The sequence below is a fragment of the Cucurbita pepo genome, chromosome LG02, assembly GCF_002806865.2.
Source record: "Cucurbita pepo subsp. pepo cultivar mu-cu-16 chromosome LG02, ASM280686v2, whole genome shotgun sequence".
Taxonomy (NCBI): domain Eukaryota; kingdom Viridiplantae; phylum Streptophyta; class Magnoliopsida; order Cucurbitales; family Cucurbitaceae; genus Cucurbita; species Cucurbita pepo.
In genome coordinates this window covers 12,027,285-12,052,210 of record NC_036639.1, presented here as the reverse complement: position 1 = coordinate 12,052,210, position 24,926 = coordinate 12,027,285, and the positions used below count along the sequence as shown (strand labels likewise).

At 34.2% G+C, this 24,926-nt stretch overlaps 1 protein-coding gene and 1 long non-coding RNA gene across 3 annotated transcripts; one reads left to right on the top strand and one right to left on the bottom strand.

The window, feature by feature from the left end:
• Nucleotides 1-1,162: 1,162 nt before the first annotated feature.
• Nucleotides 1,163-2,559, bottom strand: LOC111789090. Its single transcript, XR_002814260.1, has 2 exons — nt 1,759-2,559; nt 1,163-1,397 (listed from the first exon to the last, which is right to left on the bottom strand). It is a non-coding gene; the product is annotated as an uncharacterized LOC111789090 (long non-coding RNA).
• A 5,385-nt stretch (nt 2,560-7,944) lies between these two features.
• LOC111787865 (sister chromatid cohesion protein SCC2) lies at nt 7,945-24,871 on the top strand. 2 transcript variants are annotated; one of them, XM_023667941.1, is made up of 28 exons: nt 7,945-8,396; nt 9,234-9,343; nt 10,077-10,213; nt 10,291-10,384; nt 10,487-10,743; nt 13,838-13,945; nt 14,653-14,764; nt 15,236-15,332; nt 15,427-15,613; nt 15,731-16,162; nt 16,274-16,809; nt 16,918-17,128; nt 17,228-17,278; nt 17,375-17,533; nt 17,627-17,794; nt 19,025-19,324; nt 19,411-19,563; nt 20,613-20,782; nt 20,962-21,070; nt 21,687-21,848; nt 21,935-22,039; nt 22,109-22,348; nt 22,669-22,802; nt 22,957-23,244; nt 23,333-23,762; nt 23,849-23,941; nt 24,024-24,149; nt 24,270-24,871. In XM_023667941.1, the coding sequence occupies exons 1-28, from the start codon at nt 8,143-8,145 to the stop codon at nt 24,477-24,479; spliced, it is 5,433 nt and encodes a 1,810-aa protein (XP_023523709.1). In that variant the 5' UTR covers nt 7,945-8,142; the 3' UTR covers nt 24,480-24,871. The 2 variants fall into 2 exon arrangements, with proteins under 2 accessions (XP_023523709.1, XP_023523710.1); XM_023667942.1 differs by lacking the exon at nt 7,945-8,396 and having other exon boundaries at nt 9,241-9,343; nt 10,069-10,213.
• Nucleotides 24,872-24,926: the final 55 nt, after the last annotated feature.

Here is a 24,926-nt window from a genome sequence, read left to right as displayed (position 1 = left end):
CTGATTTTTTTTAAAAAAAAAAATATTTAGTTGATAACTAGAATTGTTTTTATTATTTAAACATGGCTACTAATCCAGCATTCAACTCCTCTAAAGCAGAGATCTCAAATTGGTTGAGGAAAGAACTAAGCATTCCTTATAATACGTAGAAACCTTTCCCTAAAACACATTTCAAAATAGTGAGATTGACGGCGATATGTAAGGGATTAAAACATATAATATCTACTAGTAATAGACTTTGGTGGTTACAAATGGTATCAGAGTCAAACACCAAGCGGTTGGACCACCAAGGGGGTGGATTGTGAGATATCACGTCGATTGGAAAGAGACATAAAGCATTTCTTACAAGAGTGTTGTGAGACTGACGACAATACATAACGAGCCAAAACGTGAATTGGTCCTGTGAGACACAATTTGTTTTGGGAGATTGGATTGGTCTTGTTGAGTGTAACTAATACCTATACTCTATCAAAGCGAGTTTAGTTCATAGAAATTTATTAAGATTTATAAGTGTGGGTGTAATTTGAAATTGAATAAATAGGTTAATTTTGACTCGATCTCATAAAAGTATTAGAGGGTAGTTTAATTCAAACTTTACAAGATGATTACTATTAGCTAATTATATAGTTATATTTATCACATACCATTTTAGTAATTAATTTGCTTACAGGATGATTCTTTAATAATGTATGAACGTCAGTATGATAAAAGGAAGTTCATCCTAGTTTCATTCTTAACTAGTCAGAGATATGTTCACATTAGTACATACCAAATAAATACCAAATAAAATGCCTAATTCCTTTAATGGTTAAATTACTAGCTGCTAATTTAGGTAAATTTATATTGAAAATAATATTGTTTATATTTAAAAAAAAAAAAAGTTTCAATCGTTAGGAAACTTCATTCATTCTAAATATTGATGTGTGTGGCATAAAAGAAAATAGTGTAGCTAGATAAAATAAAAGTTTAATAAATAAATAAAGCAAATTGCATTCTAAATCTACTTCTTAGCATAATTAATTACTATAGCTTGAAAAATCATCATTCATTGGGTCTAATATATGAACCATTAATTCACAATGCAACACAAACTTATTGATTGAAACTTTATATAACATAAGGTTTATAATTTTTTTATGTTATGGTATGGTTCTACTTTTACTTTAAGGAAGAATATTTATTCAGAAAAACACATCCAGACATAGGTGTGAAGTATGAAGTGTGTGTGGGTATTATGACTATTCAGCCAAAACCTAAATCCAATCAGACACATCCCTTGAAAGTTGGCTTTAGCACATGGCCTTCCCTTTCCTCTCCTCTCTATCTCTCTCTAAAAACTTGTCAACATCAGAGCCCAACCATTGAGACACAGACTGTGGCTTCTGATGTCCATCTCACTGAGATAATTAAGAGAAAATGCATCAGAAACCACACCTCTCTTCTGCTCTGCTCTGCCCTGCCCTGCCCCTTCTTTCTTTAACTGCATGCTTTGCATTGCCACTCTTCTCTCTCACCGCACTCACCACGCCTTCTCCCTTTCTCTCTCTCTCTTTCATTTCACTACAGCATTTCTTTTACCAAATTCAATTTCCCTCACAAACAAATTTAGTAATATTTTTCCCTTGCTCTGTGTTTCCAGGAATTCCATAATTCTAACTATGTGATTTCATAATGAAATGTAGATTCGCAAACGCGAAAGCAATTGTAATTCCGATTATGTATCATGATTCATCAAGGAATGAGTAAAAGAATGATTACCTTTTCTGGAGAATTCTTGAGTAGAGAAATTGAAATCCAACGGTTGTATGTACCTGAGATTTCAACTTCTCTTGTGCGTATTTTGTTGCTGAAAACCTACAAAACTTGCCTAAATCAGAGAGGACAGTCAATGAAGTTTGGATGTGCATATGATTGATTCGGTGCGTGTCAAAATGAACTCGTATTGATGTAATGAATATTTTTAAAAAGAAGAAACGAAAGAAAGAAATTCTAAACTTCGCTATTCAAATTCTCTCCACGTTCTCTCCAACCAAACACGGCATGCAAAATGAAAATTCCAGAAAGTTATCGATCGTTCCGACCGTCTTCTCTTCTCAATTTCCTTTTCTCTGAATCAAGAAGAGTAAACTACGCTGATACGGCATTTTCTCTCTCATCGGATCCGTAAAACTCGATCAGCCTCTGCAAAACGAACACCTGATTCTTCAAAAGCACGATGTAATCCGCCGTCTCTTGAAACAACTCCTCCGATCTCCGGTGATGTCCTTCGCCGTTGTTCTGAGTCGGAATGAGACTCTGGAGCGCCTCAAGCCTCGCCGATACGTCTGATGAGCACGCTTTTCCGCCATTTTTGTGGATTCTACGAGCTCTGAGGATCCTAGAACCGTACCTCGATCGCAAAACCGCTCTTCTCGTTGATTGCTTCCATGACATTCTATGTTTCTTTGTGATCAAACTCATTCTATGCGCCAGTTTTAGATAGAGAGAGAGAGAGAGAAAGAGAAATCGACGACAACGAAGAAGAAGAAGAAGCAGAAGAAAAAGCTTTTACGACTGTTCGTTTCTTAGGCTGAATAGAACTTGAGGACTCATAGTTTAAGTAACGATAAAATAACTGATTACCCCTGTTGTTTCCTTTTACTACGAAAATACCACTCAGGATTTTCATTTGTCGTTTTGCGATCTTTTTATGCGTTTTTTTAATGACAAATTAATTTCTTATTTTAGAAAATATGTTCTTTTTGATAATTCCGTAGCCCTTTTCTTGGATATTATTTAATTCACGAAAGTCATTTTAAAGCCTGTATGAATGGAATATTTGGAAGATGCCTTTTTCTTTTCTTTTCTTTTTCTTCCTTTGGGTCAATTCTTATAATATTTTAAACAGAAGTTAATTTTTTATTAGTGAAATGAACCAAAATAAATAATCTAAGTACATTTGAAAAAATTAATAATTAATAAAATTAATTTTGAATATAATCAAAGTAAACCAATTTTTTATTTAGAATAACCTTGAAAAATGTACAATGAATTTAATTGTAATAATAATTTTAAAAAAAAACATTCATTTAATGAATTGATAAATTATTGAATAATAGGTGTCCTTTGACTGTACTCTTTTAAACTTATATTTGAAAAATAATATTTTTTTTTCTTTAATTTTCAATCATTTGAATAAATATTTTTTGTTTCTATGTTTTTATCTACTTGTTCTATACATTTAACTTTAAAATATAATTTATTTTGGATTAAATTATTGTTTTAAAATACATAAAGTTAATAGAAATATTCAAAAAAAATTATTTGTAATTTTGATGGAAAATAAATAATAAAGAAAAAATAATAATAATAATAACGAAGAAGAGCGGGAACAAGGCACAACTTGCGAGCGTCAAAGCCAAAGCCTGCTCCTCTGTAACGCCACATGCAAAGGCATGAAACCAGGTCCTTTTAGTTTTTATGTTTCCCAAAATACCCCCACCAGTATATTTTCAAAATCATCATTATTCAAAAAAAATTTGAAAATAATAAATTTTATCGCTGCACTTTTCACATTTAAATCCATTAAAACTAATTTTTAAATTTTCTAAGTAAATAAATCATTTATGTTTACTTCACTCCATTTTATTTTAAATTAAAATTTTAAATCATTTAAATTAAATTATTCTTATTTAATCAACTTTTAAATTTCTAATTTTATATTTAAGCCGCCCTCTTTTTCAAATATTAAATAGAAGATTAAATTTACAATTTTTTTTTATTATTTGTTTAATAATGCTCCAAATTTAGACCTTAAGTTTTTACTATTAATTTACTTTTAATTAAACAAAAAAAATAGTATCTTATAATTTTCTTCCATTATGTTTAGACATATATTTATATTTTGTCTTTTCTATAATGAAAATTATTAGTATTTACTTTTTCAAATATATATATTATAATCTATACTCATACTGCTAGTAGATAATGTCTGTTATAACTTATTATGTATGGTTATCAACCTCATAATTTTAAAATGTGTTTGATAGAGAGAGTTTTTCACTTTCTTATCTCTCTAACGGATGTGGGATCTCGGACACACGTATATGAATTATTTATATTATTTAGTGAGAGTGTTGAGTATGAATAAAGAAAGAAGGGTAAAAAAGGAAATAAGAAAAAGGGGGAAGATAAGGAGATGAGTGAAAGAGGGGATTCGATATAGGGGGAGAAGGGGTGTGGCTCCCCTAAAGGATGCATGTGGAGGTGCTATGGGCCAACACACACACACACACATAGCAAATGGGATATAACTAACTAAGCCTAGAGAGAGAGAGGCACATGGGAAAGCACATGGCAAAATAATACATAAAATTAATAATAAAAATAAATAATAAAGTAAGGGAGTGTTTGGATGCTAGCTTTTAAGAGAGGGGCTTATGCATGTGACAATGTCCAAACGAGAGACACTAAAGCAGCATCAAATGTACGCCATGTTCTGCACATTCCCTGCATCCAAACACCCCTTTTCCCCCTTTTTCCTTTTTTTTTCTTTTTAATTATAATTATAATTTGCGTTTTTTTCCCTATAAATAATAATTTAAATTATTTGATTTTTGGCACATGCTTACACACTTCGGATTCATGCCTTCTTTTCTCTCTATCCACCATGTGACACACGTGTAAACCCCCCATGTGGTCTCATTCTTTCATTATCATAATACCATTCTTTTTAGACTACTAGGTTTTTTATTTTATTTTTTATTTTTTAGTTCTATATCAACTTTATTTTATGTTTTTGAAGAGAACAAATCACCATTTATAATGGGTGAAAACCTAAAAGTCAAAAAATGACAATATCTGCCAGTATTTTAGCTAATCATACTAAACAAACATGAAATTAACCGAATTAATCCTAATATAAAATTCAAAATTCTCGTTTTTTTATTTTTTTTATTTTCTTCATCAGGTGAGAGAGAGATTTTATATTATAGTCCACAATGGGCGTGGCAGCAATGATGAAAAGGAAATGATGCCTAAAGCTGTGTGGATTGGATTCATTCAAAATCTGGGCTAAAGCTTTGAGAAAGTAAATAAATATATGATGATGATGATTAAACTTTTTTTTAATTTTACTTTCTTATTATATTTTATTAATCTGAATAATATTGTTGTTTTGTCACAAGACAGACATATGCAAAGTAGAAAAGTTAAACCATGATCATTGTCTAAAAGTCATTTTGGTAACTAAAAGATGATTGGAACGAATAATTTTATTATTTTTTTATAAAAATATAATTTAATTTTGAATGTGAACGGTCTATAAACATGGTTGTTTCTCCTAATTTAATATATATTTTTTCGGTAGTTATGATTTAGTATAGATATTTATGGAGTTTTTGTGGAGTACATGACCTAATATATACGTCGTATAATCAAAGAGGTGGTGGAACACGTCCTTAGACTATGTTAGATAAAGTCTCGTTTATCGGCTGCAATGCTAAACAAATGATTGGGTTATAGTGTCGAATAGTTAAAGCTCTCGTGATCAAATTGTACGAGTTTCTTAACAATTATTAGGTCAAATGACTGGTTCGTTAGATTAGTTGATGTGCACATATAGATATTTATTCAACGAAGACAAATTAGAAATTTGAACCTCGAAATGATTTTGGAAAAGATTTTTATTTCTCGAGCGGTCGACAAAAAAGAGGGTTGATTGGGATGTGCATGTGTGGATTTCAGAGCCCTAAACCAAAAATAGATTAGGTCATATGTGAGGGAGAAAATTTGGTTGGTAAAACAATAGTTTGCGACTTTGAGGAAATTTGATGTAACATTTGATATTCCTTTTTTTCCAAATGCTTTATTCCTTTTGTTTGTTGGTCGACAGAAGGTTTGCAATTATATTAAAAGCCCATGGGCCACTGTCCCTTTTGGTTTTAAGCCCATGGGCCCTACTTGCTTTGTCTACATCCACCATTTTTTTTTTTTTTTTAATTTTAAATTTTCCAAAATTTGCCGTTAATTAGGACTCCACCACTTAGTTTTTGTATGCAATTCATGACAAATCCTAGAAATAGTACTCTTCCGGTTCTTGATAAGTTTTCACACCGTTATAAGATATGTTTGGTTATATTCTCTAACCGATGTAGGATCTCACAATCCACTTTTTTAAGGGCCCAACGTCCTCGTTGGCACATCGCTCGGTATCTAGCGCTTATACCATTTATACAACTCAATCCCACCACTATCAAATATTGTATGCTTTGACTCGTTACGTATCGCCGTCAGTCTCACGATAAGTTTTCACACCCTTACAAGATATGTTTCGTTATATTCTTCAACCGATGTGGGATCTCACAATCTACTTCCTTAATGGCCCAACGTCCTCGTTGGCATATCGCTCGGTATCTGGCTCTTATACCATTTATACAACTCAATCCCACCACTATCAAATATTGTCCGTTTTGACTTGTTACGTATCGTCATCAACCTCACAACTTTAAAACGCGTTTATTATGGAGTGATTTCCACACCCTTATAAGTAATGTATCGTTTCCCTCTTCAACCACTTTTTCATCGTTTTATTTTATTTTATTTATTAAAATTCATCGGGAATATTCTAAGTAAAGAGTTTAGTGGAGGGACAATGTAACGTCGTTTCCCTCTCCAACCACTTTTTCATCGTTTTATTTTATTTTTTTTAGTTAACATTCATTGGGAATATTTGGAGTAAAGAGTTTAGTGGAGGGACAATGCAACGCCCCAGATCTACCGCTAGTAGATACTGTCCTATTTGGGCTTTCCCTTTCGGATTTTCCCTCAAGGCTTTTAAAACGCGTCTGCAAGGGGAAAGTTTCTACACCCTTATAAACAGTGGTTTGTTCTCCTCCCAACCAATGTTGGACATCATAATCCACCCCCTTTGGGACCCAACGTCCTTACTGACACACTGTCTTGTGTCTACCCCCTTCGGGGAACAGCAAGAAGGTTGACACATCGTCCGGTGTCTAGCTCTGATACATTTTTAGACGTGTTTTAAAGCCTTGAGAGGAAGCCCGAGAGGGAAAGCCCAAACAAGACAATATCCGCTAGCAATGGATCTGGGGTTACAGACAACCTCGGTGAATATTTGAACCATTGTGGGTCCTTCAATTTAATTACTTCTATCATTATTTCATTATTTCACAAAAAAAGAATTAAAATACTAGGGTTCCAAAAAACTAAATAAAAAAAATATGAAAAGCCCAACATGATATGGATCCATCAAAATCAGCCCAATCCAAAAATATACAAAATAGCCCAAATCAGCCCAAAATTACCACTAAGATCAAACAATATATATAAAATATTAAATATATACACAACCACTCATTAATTGATTAAAAAAGAATACAATTTCTTCAAAAGTACTATTAATAACATTTAATTCAATCGAAAAGAAAAATATAAAAAATAAACTTAATCAATAATGATTTTTTAAAAAATATTATGTATTATTTTTATACATTTTATAAAAAAAACAACAAAATTTAGCTCTTTTTTTTAAATTTATAAATATCAATTTAATTCTAAAATATGTTTGATTATTTAATAAACTCAAATTATGCAAATTTTCAAATAAACGTTTTTAAGTTAGAAGTAAATATTGTCATAGTCATTAAAGTTGGGATAAAGTAATTTATTTTCTGTTTTTTTTTTTGTAATTTATAAAAGAAAAAGTATAAACCAATAAAAAGAAGCCACGTAAACAAAATTAGTTATTACAAGAGTAGCATATAGTTTAGATGGGTAGTTGAATTGGCTTTTGTTTAAGCGTTGAGTGGCAGGTCGGGAGTAGACGCGAAACCCAACCCATTTATTATTATTATTATTATTTTTTTCTCTTAATTATTAGCAAATTTCCCAAATTAACCCGAAATAAAAATCCCCCAAAATTCCAATTTTCCCCGTAAACACAATTTCCCCGCCATTTGCTTCTCTTCATTTCTCTCTCTTCCCCTATCGCTAGGGCTCCGTCTTCCTCTCTCTTTCTCTCTCCTCTGTTCCTCTGTAAACTGTGCTCCGGCTTCCGAATTCGACCACGATTTCCATTTCTTCAAGCTTTGGACTCTTCATGCTCTTGCTGTGTGGATCGTGCTCTCTCCGGTTCTCTTAACGATGAGTTTGCCGCCGTTCGCTTCTGCCTCTGCCTCTGGTTCCGGTCTCCGTGGTATCGGCTTGTCCAATACTATTCACTCCGAGGTTGCTCCTTGCTTGCCTTTGCCTTCGCTTCCGGTTTCCTTCGGTGCTTCCGAGCCTGAGCTTCGGCTCTTCGATGAGCCGGCTGGGAGCTATGCTACTTTGAGGAGTGATGTTCTCGCTCAGTCTAAGAAGATCGCTGATCTGCTTCGTGCTACTGACGTGTCTTACTTGTGAGTTCTTAATTTTGAAATTCAGTTCTGGTAATTCGAAATTTGTGATTCTTCAGCTCGGTTGACTGAATTTCAGTTCAGCCTCAACGGAATTTTCATGCGTTTTATTTTTATTTTTTTTATTATTTTACCGTTGATTGAGAATTACTCTCTCGCGGTTTCTTTTAATTCTGTAATACGATCAGTGTTTCGCTTAGTGTTGGAGTTTGATGTCGGCATTGTTGAAGTTGGAACTACAAGATTAGTGCGAATGGCAGCAGTTGTAGTCTGTAAATTAAAATTTTTTTAACCGCGTACTATATTAGCAATATTAACTGAGAATTTCGGATTAGTGAAGATATTCGCGGTTACTATTTGGATTTCATTCATAGTCTACTAATTTTAATATGTAGTAGTTGATTCTGCTGTAGAGTTGCATGTAAAGCGCCTGTCCTTCCATTATCTCATCTTTTAATCGTGGAAGTCTGTAGGTGACTAGGCATCGTAGTTAGTTAATCACAGCAGATTTAACTCTTGCCTAGTGCAGAATGCTCATATTTCATGAATCCTGCATGCCATGGTCCTTGCTTTATGTTTTCCCTCGCAATATTTAGTAATGCGAAGGTGTTTGATATTTGTCAAGTAACTAGAGTTTACTGAATTATGCTGTACACTGACACCTCCTTTTTCGGCTTTGTGATTCCTCATCTCTAAAGCCTATAGGTTGATGTTTTCTTTTCTTTTTGCAGCCTAATATAGTTTATCTCTTTCATATAAAATTTTTAAAAACAGTTACTTGCCATACTGTTCTTTCCAGATTTTATTTGATTTTATCATTCACTTTGATGCAATCAACAGAAATCTCAGAGAAGATGCCAAAGTTCTTCCTGAAGGGTCTGTGGAGCCTTTTGAACTCTATGAGGAAGTTCTTCGCTATGATGTTGATGCCTTCAAGTATACTACTCCAGGTAAACGAAGTCTTGAAATGCTTTTCCCCATTGTTTAACGGAAAGATTAGTGAGTTACATTGCCTATTATCTTATCAGATTTTGAAAACCTAATTCAAGTGACACAAACTATTTTTTCCATTTCTCCAAAGTAATGAAAAAGCTTTTGAATCTCTTATTCTGATTGGTGTGGAATTATCACTTTTTGTAATGTATAAATAGCTCTATCAGCCAAGTATATGCTGGCTGGAAACTTTGAAAGATAGTTATCTTCTTTTAGTTCTTTTGTGTTAGTGTGCATCATCCTGCTTCTTGGTGATGATCAAGCTCTAGAAACATTCTTTATAACTATAATCTTTTAATGATTTAATTATTGAAAGACTCTTCTATTGTAGTTTCTTGGGGGGCTTCTCTCTACCCCCTGCTCCTAAATTGTTCATGGTTGTCTGTCTTTTGGAATATATTATTTTGTTTCTTATTAAAAAAATTAATTTTTGAGTCATATGCAAACCAGGAATCCGAGACCTTCAGGTTAAACTTTTTTTTTCAATGATTATTATGTTCTTGCTGGCATATGCATATTAAGTGTCATCACATAGTAAAAATATAGAAAAAGTAAAAACGAAAATATTTTAATGCTATGCCATTTAGAAATATGCAATTTGCTCCATCATCTTTATATGTACCTTTGGTTGGTTTTCCAAAATCATTTATTTTTGAACTTACTGTCTATTGTGCTGTTCAAGTTTCTCAGGTCCTATTATGGAGCACGTCTCTAGCAGTATGGTATCTGATAGGAAAGTTTTTGAGCAAAAACTACCTATTAGAAGTCAAGTTGAAGGAGAATCTAGAACAATTCAAAATCATAAGCCTGAATCTATGCCAACTAATGTATGCAGGCATTAGGATTTCCAGTTTCTTTATTTTATTACTTGTGCTTTGCTAACCCTGGCTATAAAATTGGACAGGATGCACCAATGTCATCTTCTAGAAAAGTAAAAGTTAAGAAGAAAGGCAGAGATGAAACGTCTTCTGTTAGAACAGATTCTTCTGAGCTTCAAGGTTGTTCTAGCCATTTTTTGGAAAGAAAAGCTGCACCATATTTCACCTTACAAGTTTTGATCTTCATTTTTCATGGACTAAATATTACTTTGAATATTGTAGACGCCACCCTCGCAAACTTTTGCAAGTTCTTAGAGGACTTCTGTGGCAGAGCTGAAATTTTCAGTGATGATCGTGATGAATCAGAGTGGCTGGCTCTGCCTCTTACTGATCTAAGAGTGCTTGTCAATGAAATAATGTCCATTCGTTCAAAGAAACTTCTTCATTTGGTTTCTCTAGATAGCCTGACAAGGCTATTGAAGGTTTTAGATCATCAGATACATAGAGCAGAAGGATTGTCTGTTGAAGAATGTGAACATGTGAGTCTGCTACTTTTGCTTTATGGTTTTTCACTGTTCTAGCATATGCAATTTGTAATTTTGCTATTCTTATTCTCAATTGCTCCTTGTTCCTACGTACTTGAACTGTTATGGTTAAGTAAATCAGTGTTGATTGAGTTCTTGAATTGAAGTCCATTTGCCATTAGCTGGATGCGTAGTTTTTAATTCTATGAAAAAGGTAAATACCTTTTGTCTTATGCAGTCACTTCAAATCATTGATGTGTTTTGATCCTTCTGTTTCTGGGTTCTGTTATTGAAGCATAAGGTTCCAGTAAACCATAAATGTTTTTCTTGGTTTTATGCATTTATTTGATTTAAATCACCAATAAACAGTTACTGCCTGTCTAATGTTGGGTTATATGACAAATATAATGTTCCTTGTGACAAGACTAGGCCGATAAGTGGACGTCAGGTTCCATGTAATCTATAGAAAAACAGAGATATGTTACATTCTTGTTCTAAAAGCATATATCTACTCAGGTTATTCAGTTGTCACCATATGCAGCCAACTTGTGCAATGCTGAAAATCTAAAGTTGTGTCATTCTGTAACCCTCGTATCTTTACATGATTGTAGTTTGGCCTTCCTGAGTTCACTTTATACTTGCCAAACGTTTTTATATTCAAAGAGAAAGAAGGTCATCCTAGGGGCCAAAGTAGAGATAACCCCAACCAAAGAGATTATAAAGAATTGTCTTCCAATATGTCAAAGTCAAAAGAATGATGTAATTACAAAAGAATTTAGTTTGATTTGAACACCATCGAGAAGCTAAGTTTTGCACNAAAAAAAAAAAAAAAAAAAAAAAAAAAAAAAAAAAAAAAAAAAAAAAAAAGGAAAGAAAAGAAGAGAGAGAGAGAGGAAAAAAAAAATCAAAAGAAGATATCTTATATTCGAAAGTCCTTTGGTACTGTTCTTTCCAAATCAGCAATAAGAGAGCTCTAACCATGCAGTTCCATGAAAGCTTTGCCTTACCTCTAAGGCTCCAACGTGAGAAAGCTTCTACCAACCAATCATCTGCCCTCCTAGGGAGGCAAAGCTCTAATCCCATGTTATTTATAAATAAAACACCACCCATGAAAAAGACAGTGAAGAAAAAGGTGGTCTAACATTTCTTCCTTCTTGTAGTGCGGACAGCAAACTGATGGGGACAAGGACCATCCAGAGAATTTCTTTTGAATTTGGGCATGGATATTCAAACTTCTATAGACCAATGACCATATGAACATTTTGGCCCTTTTTGGATATTTGAAATTCCAAACTAGATCCACCAAAGGAGCCTTCAAATGAATAAGCTTTTGAGCTAAGTGGGGGAAAAACAGATTTAGTTGAGAATAAGCTGTTGGTGGATTAGCCTTAAGTTAGGAGATATTTGTGTAATTCATGAGTTAGCTCAAAAGGTAAGTTTAGTGATTTTCAAACTTCAATGTAGCACTTCAACTTGGTAGTACCAACTACAAAATAACAGGAGATATTAAGGAAAACAACCCGTCAAAATATGGCTTAAAATTCTTTGTTTAATGAAGAAACGATTCCTTCCACTTGACTATGAACAAATACTTTACAATCAACCAACAATGCAAACAAGATGGGCTTTGTATTCTTGATTACATGTCGGAGTCTCATCGCTTTGGAGCCAAAGTTATCTTCCGAAAAATGAATAACAACAAATATCTTGATTCTTTAATGGCTTTAAAGATGACATCAAATTAGTGGCCAACTTACACCCACTAGCCTATCTAGTAGATGCTATTACTTTAGCAACCAAGATCAAAGAAAATGGTGGGTTCAAACCAGTTAGAACGTTGAAGAAATTCATGGGCTAAACAACAACAAAATTCAAGAAAGACTGCAAATGATTCCACAAAAAAATTTCTTTAAGGGAGTTCTTCCATATCTATTCAACAGACCAAGAAAGATGAAAATCAAGCCAAGAGTTTCGCAACTAACAAAGTTTTGGATGACTCATTGAGAGTTCGACCCTGTCAAACGTACCTCTTCTTTTAATGCACAAATCCCAAGATTGATGTTCCATATCCCGAAAACTGCAATGGTGACTCCTTTTTTAGTTGAAAGAATGAAAATATCCGGGTAAAGATGAGCCAAAGTATGAGGCCCGATCCACCTATCCTCTCCAAACCAAATTCTTTTGCCAGACCCTGCCCTGAAGTTCAAGAATTGGATTAAAGAAACCTGCTGTCGTTCCCAACCTCAGGCCATAAACTTAATCTTTTAACTTTCTTCCCAGCCTTTGTGGCCCAGCCAAGATGATCCAGTCTGTAAATACTGACTATTCTCTGGCTCATAGGGTGTTTTCCACTTGTGTAAATCTCAACAGTTATTTCATGAGGAGAGCTAAGTTTCTTTGTTAAAGGTATCCCACTTCTAGGCCTCTAAATTGAATCAGAAGGCATGTTTTATCCCATTGAACTTTCCTCAGTTCCAAATAAAAATTTGGGCAAGGATCAATTTATACCTTTAAACGTTGGGGGTTGTATCAATCAAAACCTCAAACTAATAATTGTATAAATTTAGTTTATTAACTTTTTACAAGTATATCTATTTACACCCTCTCTCAGATTTTGTTTGACAAAATGTTAGTTTGAAGATTTGAAGAAGGGCACAGGTTTCTATTAGAAAGAAGGAAAAAAGGATTTGAAGAAGGGCACCGTTTAAAGCAAGAATTATAAGAAAAAAGGGTGTGCAAGTCTAGCCTTATTTGTGTTAGTGCAATTTTTTTTTTGGGGTCTCAGAAGATGTGGCATTGGCCTACATCGTTGGGTGGGTTGATGATGCATCTCCCCCTCCCCATTTGTATTTTTTGGTTCTTATGCAGGCGAACTTTTGTAGAAAAAATGTACAATTTAATTTGGTGCTATGGTGGTTAAGGAGCTATCTTTTATATGAAATATGTATATGGTGCAAGTAATTGTTCTTCCCTTTTTTCATGGGAACTGTTTTCTTTTGTGGCCTGAGTTTTTTGGAGTAGAAAGTGACTTCTACTCTGATTGGTTTCTGCCATTGCTTTATGATTTCTGTAGCTTAACTCAGATTATCTTTTCCCCTTCATATTTCAGATAGATTCAGATGCAGTTGCAACTATCTTTTGTGCTTTGGAGTCCATACATGCATCTCTTGCAGTAATGGCTCATGACCAAATGCCAAAGTTGCTTTATAAAGAAGAGGTTTGTTCTTTTAGTTGCTTGCATTTTTCTAATCCCGATTAGCATTTTGCTGTGTATCAAGTATTTTGCTTATTCTGACATGATTGTTATAGGAAGCTTAAAAGTTTGATGTTAAGCGTGCTTCACTCTTAAGCTATGTCAGGCTCCTCAATGTGTTGAGAGTAGTATGCATTTCTCTTGAGTTTTTTTCCCCACCTTTCTTAAGTTTGACACTTTTTTTTTCAATAAATTAAGGAAAGGAAAATTTAAACAAAAAGTTGTTGGTTTCTTGCTCAACCCTCTTATCCAGAGTTTACCCTCTCGCTCTCCAATAGATGTGGATGTGGAGGAACATGGAAATAAGATTAAACTAGGGCTATGAGTCTAACTACGGATGGGAAAATAGAGATGAGAACTTATTTTGCGGTGATGGGTTTTAATTTTTAGGCTTTTGCTGTGTGATTTTGTGTTTGTTCTTAACTTTTGTGTCTTTATTAGTTAATCCTTTATTTTCACTATTTCATACTTCATGCTAATTTCTAATATCATATAAACTATATAAACTCTATATACTGTGCATTTTATTTTGTTGGAGCTCTTAACTTATTTTTAAAATTGTAATTAATCCTCCAAAGGGACTATTACGCTTTAGTGCACTTTATACTTTTTGAAATGTTGCTGACATCCATTGATGATGAATTGTTGATGATAATTCTTTTTCTTATCAGATCATAGAGAGAATTCTGGAGTTCTCCCGACATCACATAATGGATATTATGTGTGCTTATGATCCTTCATATCGTGCGTTGCATAAAGCCAGTGAAAATGGTGTGTTTGAAGGTCAGTAGTTTAATTTAGATAGAAGATATTTGGTGTATATTTTTTTTTCGTCCCTAAGAAATTTGGATGTAGAATTATAAAAGATTTCTGGAGTTCTTTGGACTCAGATCGTGATTGGAGTAGAAATGAATTTGTGGCTTTCATTCTTTGAAATTATTGACCTTGGAATTTGCACTTAATAGACTGTTGATGATGTGTTTTTTTCCCCCTTTTTTGGAACATTTTATTTTAGTAAATCTCTCTGTGGAAATTTGATACTTGTTTCCACCTTTGTATCATACGTTTTTAGGGCAAGGATGTGCCGATGTATATCATTTGTGTAGTAGTTCTGGTGAACATGTTCTAAGTCTCTAATTGTATTCTATCCTTTGCTTCTGAAATTAAAGAGGAAAAAGGTCGAGTATGTCTTTTGTTAACAATACCTTACAGATGAACTTTGATCAGTTCCATTACATTTTTTTGATTTTCCAGTCAATGAAGATGAAGAACTTGATGGTGACTATGGTTCATCGAGTAAGAAGCGTCGTGGTGTTAAGACTTCTAAAATCAGGAAACCTACATTCAACAAGTGTGCCTATCATATTCTGCCCCTTTAACATTGAACATTACAATGAATTTGAATGAATTTGAATGAGTAATACAGATATTTTTTGCTTTGACAGGGTATCTACTGCTGTTAATACTATTCTTCAGAAGATGTGCACCATTCTTGGTTTACTTAAGGATTTATTGCTGATAGAGAGGTTACCAGATAGCTGTATTCTTCAATTAGTGAAAACAAGCTTTTCTACTTTTTTGGTGGACAATATTCAGCTCTTGCAACTTAAGGCAATTGGTTTAATTTGTGGGGTATGGATTTCTGCTTCTCTTTCTGCAAGATATGGTGTTGTCTGGTTTTACATAGATGTGAATGCAATCGGTTGCTACTATTTAAATCTTCTGATGATGCATTCAAACTTGGTGCAGATATATTATTCATACACACAACATCGTAATTATTTGATAGATGAATTAGTTCAGATGCTCTTCAAATTACCATCCACGAAGCGGGCTTTAAGAGCGTATCACCTACCTGATGAAGAACAACGTCAAATTCAAATGATTTCTGCCCTATTGATTCAACTGGTACATTATAGTGCAAACCTTCCTGAAGCTTTGAGGCAAGCATCAGACAGTAAATCCATCTTTGAAGTTTCAGTTGATAGTAGTTGTCCTACCAAATGCCATGAAACAGCTACGGAGGCATGCTGTCTTTTCTGGACTCGTGTACTACAGCGCTTCGCTAATGTGAAGACTCAGGATGCATCTGAAGTGAAAGTAATGATGGAAAATATGGTTTTGGATCTACTAACAACATTAAATTTACCCGAATATCCTGCATCAGCCCCTATTTTGGAGGTAGTGATCTTTCAATTCAAATTCTTTATAATTGAAAAAAAAAAAAAAAAATTCTCATCCTTTTATATTTTTAGAATTATCATTCAAATCCTAAGGCATATTCATTTGCAGGTTCTATGTGTGTTATTACTTCAGAATGCTGGACTGAAATCTAAAGATGTCTCTGCTCGTTCTATGGCCATTGACTTTCTTGGCATGATTGCTGCAAGATTGAAACGTGATGCTGTCATTTGTGCCACAGACAAGTTTTGGATATTGCAAGAGTTGGGCAATAAGGAGGATGTTGCTGATGAGAGTTATCCTAAAGATGTCTGTTCTATATGCTTGGATGGCAGGGTAGGAAAGTATTTCTTTGTCTGTCAAGATTGCCAGAGGTTATTTCATGCAGATTGCATTGGAGGAAGAGAAAATGAAGTTCCTAACCGGAGCTGGTACTGTCAAATTTGCCACTCGAGGAAACAACTTCAAGTATTACAATCATATTGCAAATCCCAATGTAAAAATGATGGTGAGAAGAGCAAAGATTGGTCAGATAAAGAATCCAAAGTTTCGTGGCTTGTCACAAACATTGAAATTGTTCAGCAGTTGCTTCTGAATTATCTCCAGGAAGTTGGTTCTTCAGATGATGTTCATCTATTTGTTCGCTGGTTTGTATGATTTTGACTCCCTATTTTTGTTGTTAATTTATTTTATCGTATTTTTTATTTCCTTGTTAGAAGCTTGCTACCGCTCTGATATAAATGCACATATTGTAGGTTTTATCTCTGCCTGTGGTACAAAGATGATTCAAAAGCTGAGCAGAAGTTTATTTACTATCTCTCTAGATTGAAATCTATGGCAATAGTGAGGGACGGTGGCAATACTTCCTCATTATTGACTAGGGATTCAGTTAAGAAAATCACTCTCGCACTAGGACAAAATAATTCCTTCTCTAGAGGTTTTGATAAGATCCTTCACATGCTTCTGGTTAGTTAACTTTTTGTTTTGTTTTGTTTTCCTGTTGATTTTATTTATAGATGTCTGATGTACGACTGAAACTCTGATAACATAATTGTCCTCATCCAGGCAAGTTTAAGGGAAAATTCTCCGGTAATTAGAGCCAAGGCTTTACGAGCGGTTATACTCTTCACCCCTTTATTTTATTTATATATTATTTTAACATCACATTGTATCTTAAACTGTACTTATGTTTTATCTAATTTAATGAAGCAGGTCAGTATTATAGTTGAAGCTGATCCAGAGGTATTGGGAGACAAACGTGTCCAATTGGCTGTTGAAGGAAGGTTTTGCGATTCTGCAATATCTGTCAGAGAAGCAGCTTTGGAACTTGTTGGCAGGCATATTGCCTCCCATCCTGATCTTGGTTTCAAGGTCTGCGTAATTGCATGTTTTAATTCTCATTCTATGACATGATTATCTTTAATCTCTCATTCCTTTGCTCCCAACAATGTGTTTGATTTGCAGTATTTTGATAAGATTGCTGAGAGAACCAAAGATACTGGAGTTAGTGTGAGGAAACGTGCCATCAAAATCATTCGAGATATGTGCACGTCAAATGCAAACTTCTCGGAGTTTACTAGGGCATGCATAGAGATAATCTCTCGAGTTGGTGATGATGAATCAAGTATTCAGGTAGGTCTAAATCAAGTGCATTTCATTGATGACTGCTCTCCTTTAATTAAGTTCCATTTGCCAGTATTTCACATACTATGTTTACTGCATAATTTGCTGTCAATATTAGTTTCTTCCTTAATTGCATTGAACTGATACGTCGTTCCTTTGTTCTATGCTATGAATAAATAGATAGTTGAGAGAATTGAAATTGTCCAAGTTTCATGTGTTTTGGGTATTCCTTTCTTTAAAACTATAACTAAACTCTTTCTATAATACTTTTTATTGCCTAATAGCACTCAATAAAAATATTTCTATTGTTCAGCATGTGATCGATTAACATACTATGAAATGAAAGAGAGATCCGCAGGAACCAAAATATGGTGGATGCAAGATATATAAGAGGAATTAATGTGTTTTTTTCTTTTTGCCATTTTTTCATCTTTAATATCTATTTTTTAAAAAATGAATCCTTGTTCACTTTGAGTCTAGTTCAAACACATCATTTGATTTCTTTTTATCTGAACTTATTTTCCATACATATATAGATATGCATCATCAATGGAATGTTTTTTTTTTTTTTTTTTTAAAGGCTAATAAATTTATTCATATTTTGGAATATCTTGTGACTACAGAAGCAGGTACCTGAGATGCAAGGATTTTTTTTTCATCTATTGGTTTATGCTACAAAAATTCATTTTACTAAAGTAGGAAGATACTAAAACCTGATATATCTGAAAATTATTATCTTGTTTGGGTCCTGAGTATTTGATATTTTATTAACGTTATGGTGCATAGATGTTTACAAGACATTTTACGAGTTATTGTTTTATAGCCTTCGGTTCACAAATTCAGTAATTTGGAGATGATAGCTCTATTCCATTAGATTTCTTACTTCACATCTAAGCCACAAAAAGTCCTTTTACTAAAGTAGGAGATGCATAAACCTGATATATATAAAAAATAATCTCTGGTTTGAGTCCTGAGTAATTAACTTCTTTTAATACTTATGCTTTTATTTGCATGACATTTTTTTAATGAGATTTTGTAACCTTCTGGCTCACAAACTCAGTTCTTTGGAAATGACAGATTTGTTTCGTTAGATTTTTTATACTTCTCGTCTATTATTAAATTAAGCAACAAAGATTCCTTTTACTGAAATGGGAGGTGCCTAAAACTGATTATATGGAAGTTGTTGTCTTGTTTTAACCGGGCATCTTAATTTTTCCTCTTTATACTTGTGATGCATAGGATCTCGTTTGTAAGACATTTTATGAGTTCTGGTTTGAGGAGCCTTCCGGTTCACAAACTCAGTTCTTTGGAGATGATAGCTCTGTTCCATTGGAGATCGCCAAGAAAACCGAGCAAATTGTTGAAATATTGAGGAAAATGCCAAATCATCAACTACTTGTGACAATTATTAAGAGAAACTTAGCACTTGATTTTTTCCCGCAATCAACTAAGGCTGTTGGCATCAACCCTGTTTCCCTCACCTCAGTTCGCAAGCGATGTGAGTTGATGTGTAAGTGCTTATTGGAAAGGATATTGCAGGTAAGACTGTTGCTTCCCATTTTCTTTAATTGCTGGTTCCTTATGGTTTTTTTTATCGATCATTTACAAGAAAAGTTGCCTCTCAGGTGGAGGAGAGAAGTAATATGGACACCGAGGTGCGTGCACTTCCATATGTATTGGTCTTGCATGCATTTTGTGTTGTGGATCCAATGCTCTGTGCACCTGCCTCCAACCCATCCCAGTTTGTGGTTACTCTCCAACCTTACCTTAAGAGCCAGGTTATCTGTCGTTCTTTTCATTAGGATATAAACTCCTTTTCTCATTACTAGATATATATATATATATATATATTTAGTTACGATGAATTCACTTGTAAACTTAATTCTTAGGTATATTTATCAACAATTTGATTAAATATCGTAATTTCTCATAAATTGCATGAACCGTCAAATTTAGACAACAAAATTAGAATTATCAGATTAATCTATGACTTCTGAAAAAATTAATATTCAATAAAAAAGCTGAAAGACAGGTTGAGTTCTAATTTTCTAACATTATAGTTTATTGAATACTTGTCTAAAAGGATACATTTGAATAATAATTTTATTTTAAGAAATAATTTCACAGATAATATAGATTTACAAAAGATGGGAGAGGAAAGTTGAGCCCCATGCAAAGGAAAATATTCAAAATAATAACAAAAATATTATATCTAAAATGCTAAAGCCCACATTCATATATGATCAATATATAACTTTTCATTGTTTTTTGTAGCATTATAGATTTTTTTACCACGATTCATAATTTTACATACTTTGGGAGAAAAATAATACTCATATTTGATTTTGAATGCAACAGAATAAAATTTACTGGAAGCATTATTGAAAATTTATATTGAAGACTGAATATAATAACATCCAAAAATTTTCCTCAACTTTCTAACGTTGGTGGTATAGTAATAACAATAATGCGAACGCCTTCTAAAAGTTGCTGGGGGAAAAATTGTAAGCTTTTTTTTTTTTGGAAACATGATGTTATGCTTGGTAAAAGAACTTAAAAAATGAATTTTATAGTTTGAAAAACAATAATTGGAAGTTAAGATGGTTTTCCTGTAAATTGATGTCTTGAATAGACCAATTTATTTTACAAATCAATTTGGATCTAGGTAGGTAACTTCTCTTATTAGTTTATGGGAGTCTTCATGTTTTGGTGGTCTAGGTCTTCCCCTTTTTAATTTACTCACATTTTTTTTTGAAACATCCATGTTCTTAATTCAGAAATAAATGTGAGGTTGCCTACTCCTTAACTTACTTAATATTGTTGTTAGGTTGATAATCGAGTGGTTGCTCAATTACTTGAGAGTATCATATTCATAATTGATGCGGTTCTGCCCTTGCTACGGAAGTTATCTCCAAATGTTGCTGAAGACCTAGAGCAAGACTTGAAACATATGATTGTTAGGCACTCCTTCTTGACAGTCGTACATGCTTGCATAAAGTACTTATTCTTTTTCTCCAGTTCTGTGCTTTTCTCTTATTTGCATCACATATATCTTTGCTGAACAGTGTTATGTAGTTATCTACTTATCTTACCTTGTGCATAATTGGATTATGTGGTGTGGACTTTATCTGCAACTCAGATTTTCTGAGGGACTAATTCTTCTTCCCTATCCACAGGTGCCTTTGCTCTTTGAGTAAGGTAGCAGGAAAAGGTGCATCGGTTGTTGGGTATCTTATTCAGGCGTTTTTCAAGCGCTTGGATTCTCTAGGGATTGATAACAAACAGGTTAAATTTTTTTTTTTTGTTTTTTTTTTTTTTTTTTTTTTGGTATATTGGTAAGCTTCTTCTGAGCAACAAGAAAAGCCTAGTTTGGAGAGAGCAAGTTCGGAAGCTTGAGTATTGATTATGATTGATGCATGTGACAACGGACAAGAGATATTTTGATTTGGATTTAATTAAGTTCACCTTTTGGGCCTTTATATATGAGCTATTAAATTTAAGTACCTCGCAGAATTTTGATTTATTTTTTAGGCACTTCTAGTTTATTTTTTTCTTACATAGTTTTTTTCCTCGTTTTTACTTTCTTGTTTAGGGCTAGTGAACTGCCATGTCTCTTAAAGTATTGATTGGGATGAATTTCAGGATCTATCACATTGTCACTGTAGATTGCATGGTTGCGATTGAAGTGCTACTAGTCATTCCTGCATTGCCGTTTCCTTTCTTTGTGACCATTGATTATTATTCATTACATTTCGTGTTTAGTTTAATCAAATTATTGAAGAATTGTTCTTTTAAATGTGATCTATATGCCATCATTTTATTACTTTGGCTATCAGAACAAACTTGATGAAGTTGGTTGGTACAATGATAAGACATATCAATTTGGATTGTGAAATTGCAGCTGCTAGGACGTTCACTCTTCTGTCTTGGATTACTTATTCGCTATGGTAGTCCTTTGTTGAGCAATTCCAGCAACAAGAATGTTGATGTCACAAAAAGTCTCAGCTTGTTGAAGAAGTACCTGGTGACGGAGGATTTGGTTATTAGGGTTAGAGCGCTGCAGGTATCCTCTCACTTGCATCCTTCTTCTTGAATTACTTTTTTCTGTTTACAATTGAGGCAAACTCTAATTCGTTATATACTATGTAGGCTTTGGGATTTGTTCTTATTGCTAGGCCTGAATTTATGCTGGAAGAAGATGTTGGGAAAATTGTAGAGGAAGCATTGTCATCTGGTTCTGATGTTCGTCTTAAGGTGATTGAATAATTTTCTTTGGTTTCCTTCAGTGTCATGGGCGTACGTTTGAATTATTTTTCTGAGCAGATGCAAGCATTGCAAAATATGTATGATTACCTTCTTGATGCGGAAAGTCAAATGGGAACAGATCAACCAGATGATGGAGCTGCCCCTACTGCTGCTGTGGATGGTGGTGGCCCAAGTGTGCCAGTTGCTGCCGGTGCCGGAGATACCAACATATGTGGTGGTATTGTTCAGTTTTATTGGGAGAAGGTTCTAGGGAGAAGCTTAGATTTAAATGGCCAAGTTCGTCAAACTGCCCTCAAGGTAAAAAAATAAAAAAATAAACCCGGTTTTATTTTCATGTTCTGTATCATAATTAAGTTTACTCGAAAGCTGTGTGACAAACCGTTGTAATGTGGATGGCTGATTTAATATGTTCATGTTATTCATAGCCAAACTGAAAAACTGGGAAGATCTTTGGATATCAGTTTTTATTCTATAAGAAAGCATGAGGAAAGACAATTTGCTCCACATCTGTGTTCATGAATGTGTGTTCGACCATTTATTCATTTTCCTGCACCGGGCCTGTTTCCTACATATTTGGTTAGTTGAGCATTGTCTTTTGCTATCTTTTCAATTCACAGATTGTCGAAGTGGTGCTTCGCCAAGGTCTTGTTCATCCTATTACTTGTGTTCCATACCTTATCGCACTAGAAACGGACCCCCATGAGGCAAATGCGAAGCTGGCTCACCACTTATTGATGAATATGAATGAGAAGTAATCCCCTAAACTCAACTTATTAATTTGTCAGCTTAAGCAATATTTGTGCAATATAATTAATGCTTCACACAACCTTACTTGAACAGGATCTATTCTATGGGTTGGACAAATGTCTTTGAGTTCTAAAACTAATTAATGCATCTTTTTCCAGGTACCCAACATTTTTTGAAAGCCGCCTGGGGGATGGTCTTCAAATGTCATTTATGTTCATCCAAACTATTAGTCGTTCCGACAATGCAAATCAAAAAATTCAATCCAAGGGCTCTGGCAGTTTGAAAGGCAGATCTGATGGCAGCTCGTTGACTCAAGCAAGACTTGGGGTTTCTCGAATTTACAAGCTCATACGGGGGAACCGAGTTTCGAGGAACAATTTTATATCCTCCATTGTGCGGAAGTTTGACAACCCACGCTTGAATGACTCAATGATACCTTTCCTTATGTGAGTCCAAATCCATTTATTTTCCCCCCACTTCAATATGATATCTTGTTTAAAATTTACCAACTCTTTCTCCCTTTTTCTTTTGTAGGTACTGTGCGGAAATACTTGCATTATTACCATTTACATTCCCCGACGAGCCCCTATATTTGATTCATGCTATTAATCGAATAATACAAGTAAGAGGTGGAGCACTTCAAGAAGAAATCAAAGAATTGGGCATGCATTTGGTGCAACGCAATCCCCAGAATTTTCATTATGAAAATGGAATGATTCAGCCGCAACAACCTGCTCTTTTTTCTGGTAATATAATTTTATCAGATATGAATGGGTCCGTGGAGCACAATCAGTCTCGCCCTTTTTGTGATTTTACATCGATGGATTTGAATCAGCAAATCCCACCAGAGTCAGTTGCGCATCATGAATTGAGCAATAATAATAATACATTGGAGGGAAAATTCCACACCATTTGCTCAGTGGATCAGTATAGCATCTCAAAAGATGATCTTCAGAGAATTCAGGTGATTTCAAACAGATAGTTTAATCATATAACTTTGCTCTCAAAAGTAACTCCAATTGGTCTTAATTTTTCTGTTACCCATTGCAGACAATGAGCCTGGCAGCTATTGCACTGCAACTTCTTTTGAAGCTAAAGAGACATTTAAAAATCATGTACAGCCTGAATGATGCTCGATGCCAGGTAAATGCTTGTTAATTGGTATTTATTCACAAAATAGACAAAACCATTCAATTGGCTCATGGTGTTCTTTTTCTTAAACTAGTCTTTCAATCCAAATGAACCACCAAAACCGGGAGAGTTTCTGTCCAAGCAGAATGTCCCTTTCGACATCAGCGACACATGCACCATTTTACCAACAACTTATCAAGAGTTTATGCAAAGATACCAGGTACGGTCGAATCCAGTCCCTCGCAAACCTCTTTTCACCACTCAAACAAATCTCTTTCCCTTTCCCATGTTCTATTTATTCTCTCCCTCTCTCTTAATTTGCACAATTTTAACTCCACAGGATTTCAAGAGTACTCTTAGGGACGATGCATTCGACTACTCTGCATACACAGTGAACATCAAAAGGAAGCGACCAACCCCAAGAAAAGGACGGAAATCTACAATGGGTGGCGAGGACGAGGAAGAGGACGAGGATTGGAGTGGAGGCAGGAGGTTGGGTAGCAGTGGGAGGAAAGGTAGCTATAGCATCCGAGGAAGTAGGCAACGGTGATAGTTGGTGTAAGTAAAATGTAATGCATAGTTTAGGCTAACTTGTACATTAATCAAGTGAAATAGAATAGGGAGAGAGGATAGAGAATGACAGGGGAGAAGAAGAAAGAAAAGGGTTTATTAGGCAATCGATTTGGAAACAGCCGATGATAGAAAAAAGTTGTGGAAGAGTAGTATAGGGGGCTCTCCAAAATAGCCAGTTTTTCTGTAGTTGTTTCCATAATCATGTAATTTGTTTTTGGTAATATCATATTGGTTGCATTCTTTTGTTAATTAAAATTCAGCACTTTCATTGCACATTAGTTTCCGTAATTTTGCTTAGGAAATTTGTTGTTACTAATTGGAATGCTGCGTATGGCATTCTAATAAATAATATGCACTTTTGGATGTAAGTTTGGGAATATGCCAATCATTAGTGATACTGTCTCTCGTGGAGTGCTGTAAAAAG

Excerpts from the sequence above, each read along its gene's own strand:
- LOC111787865 (XM_023667941.1), top strand. The coding sequence starts at position 8,143 with ATGAGTTTGCCGCCGTTCGCTTCTGCCTCTGCCTCTGGTTCCGGTCTC. Across the intron at positions 16,163-16,273 it reads CATCAGCCCCTATTTTGGAG|GTTCTATGTGTGTTATTACT; the intron begins GTAGTGATCTTT and ends ATTCATTTGCAG. Across the intron at positions 17,279-17,374 it reads GAGCCAAGGCTTTACGAGCG|GTCAGTATTATAGTTGAAGC; the intron begins GTTATACTCTTC and ends TTAATGAAGCAG.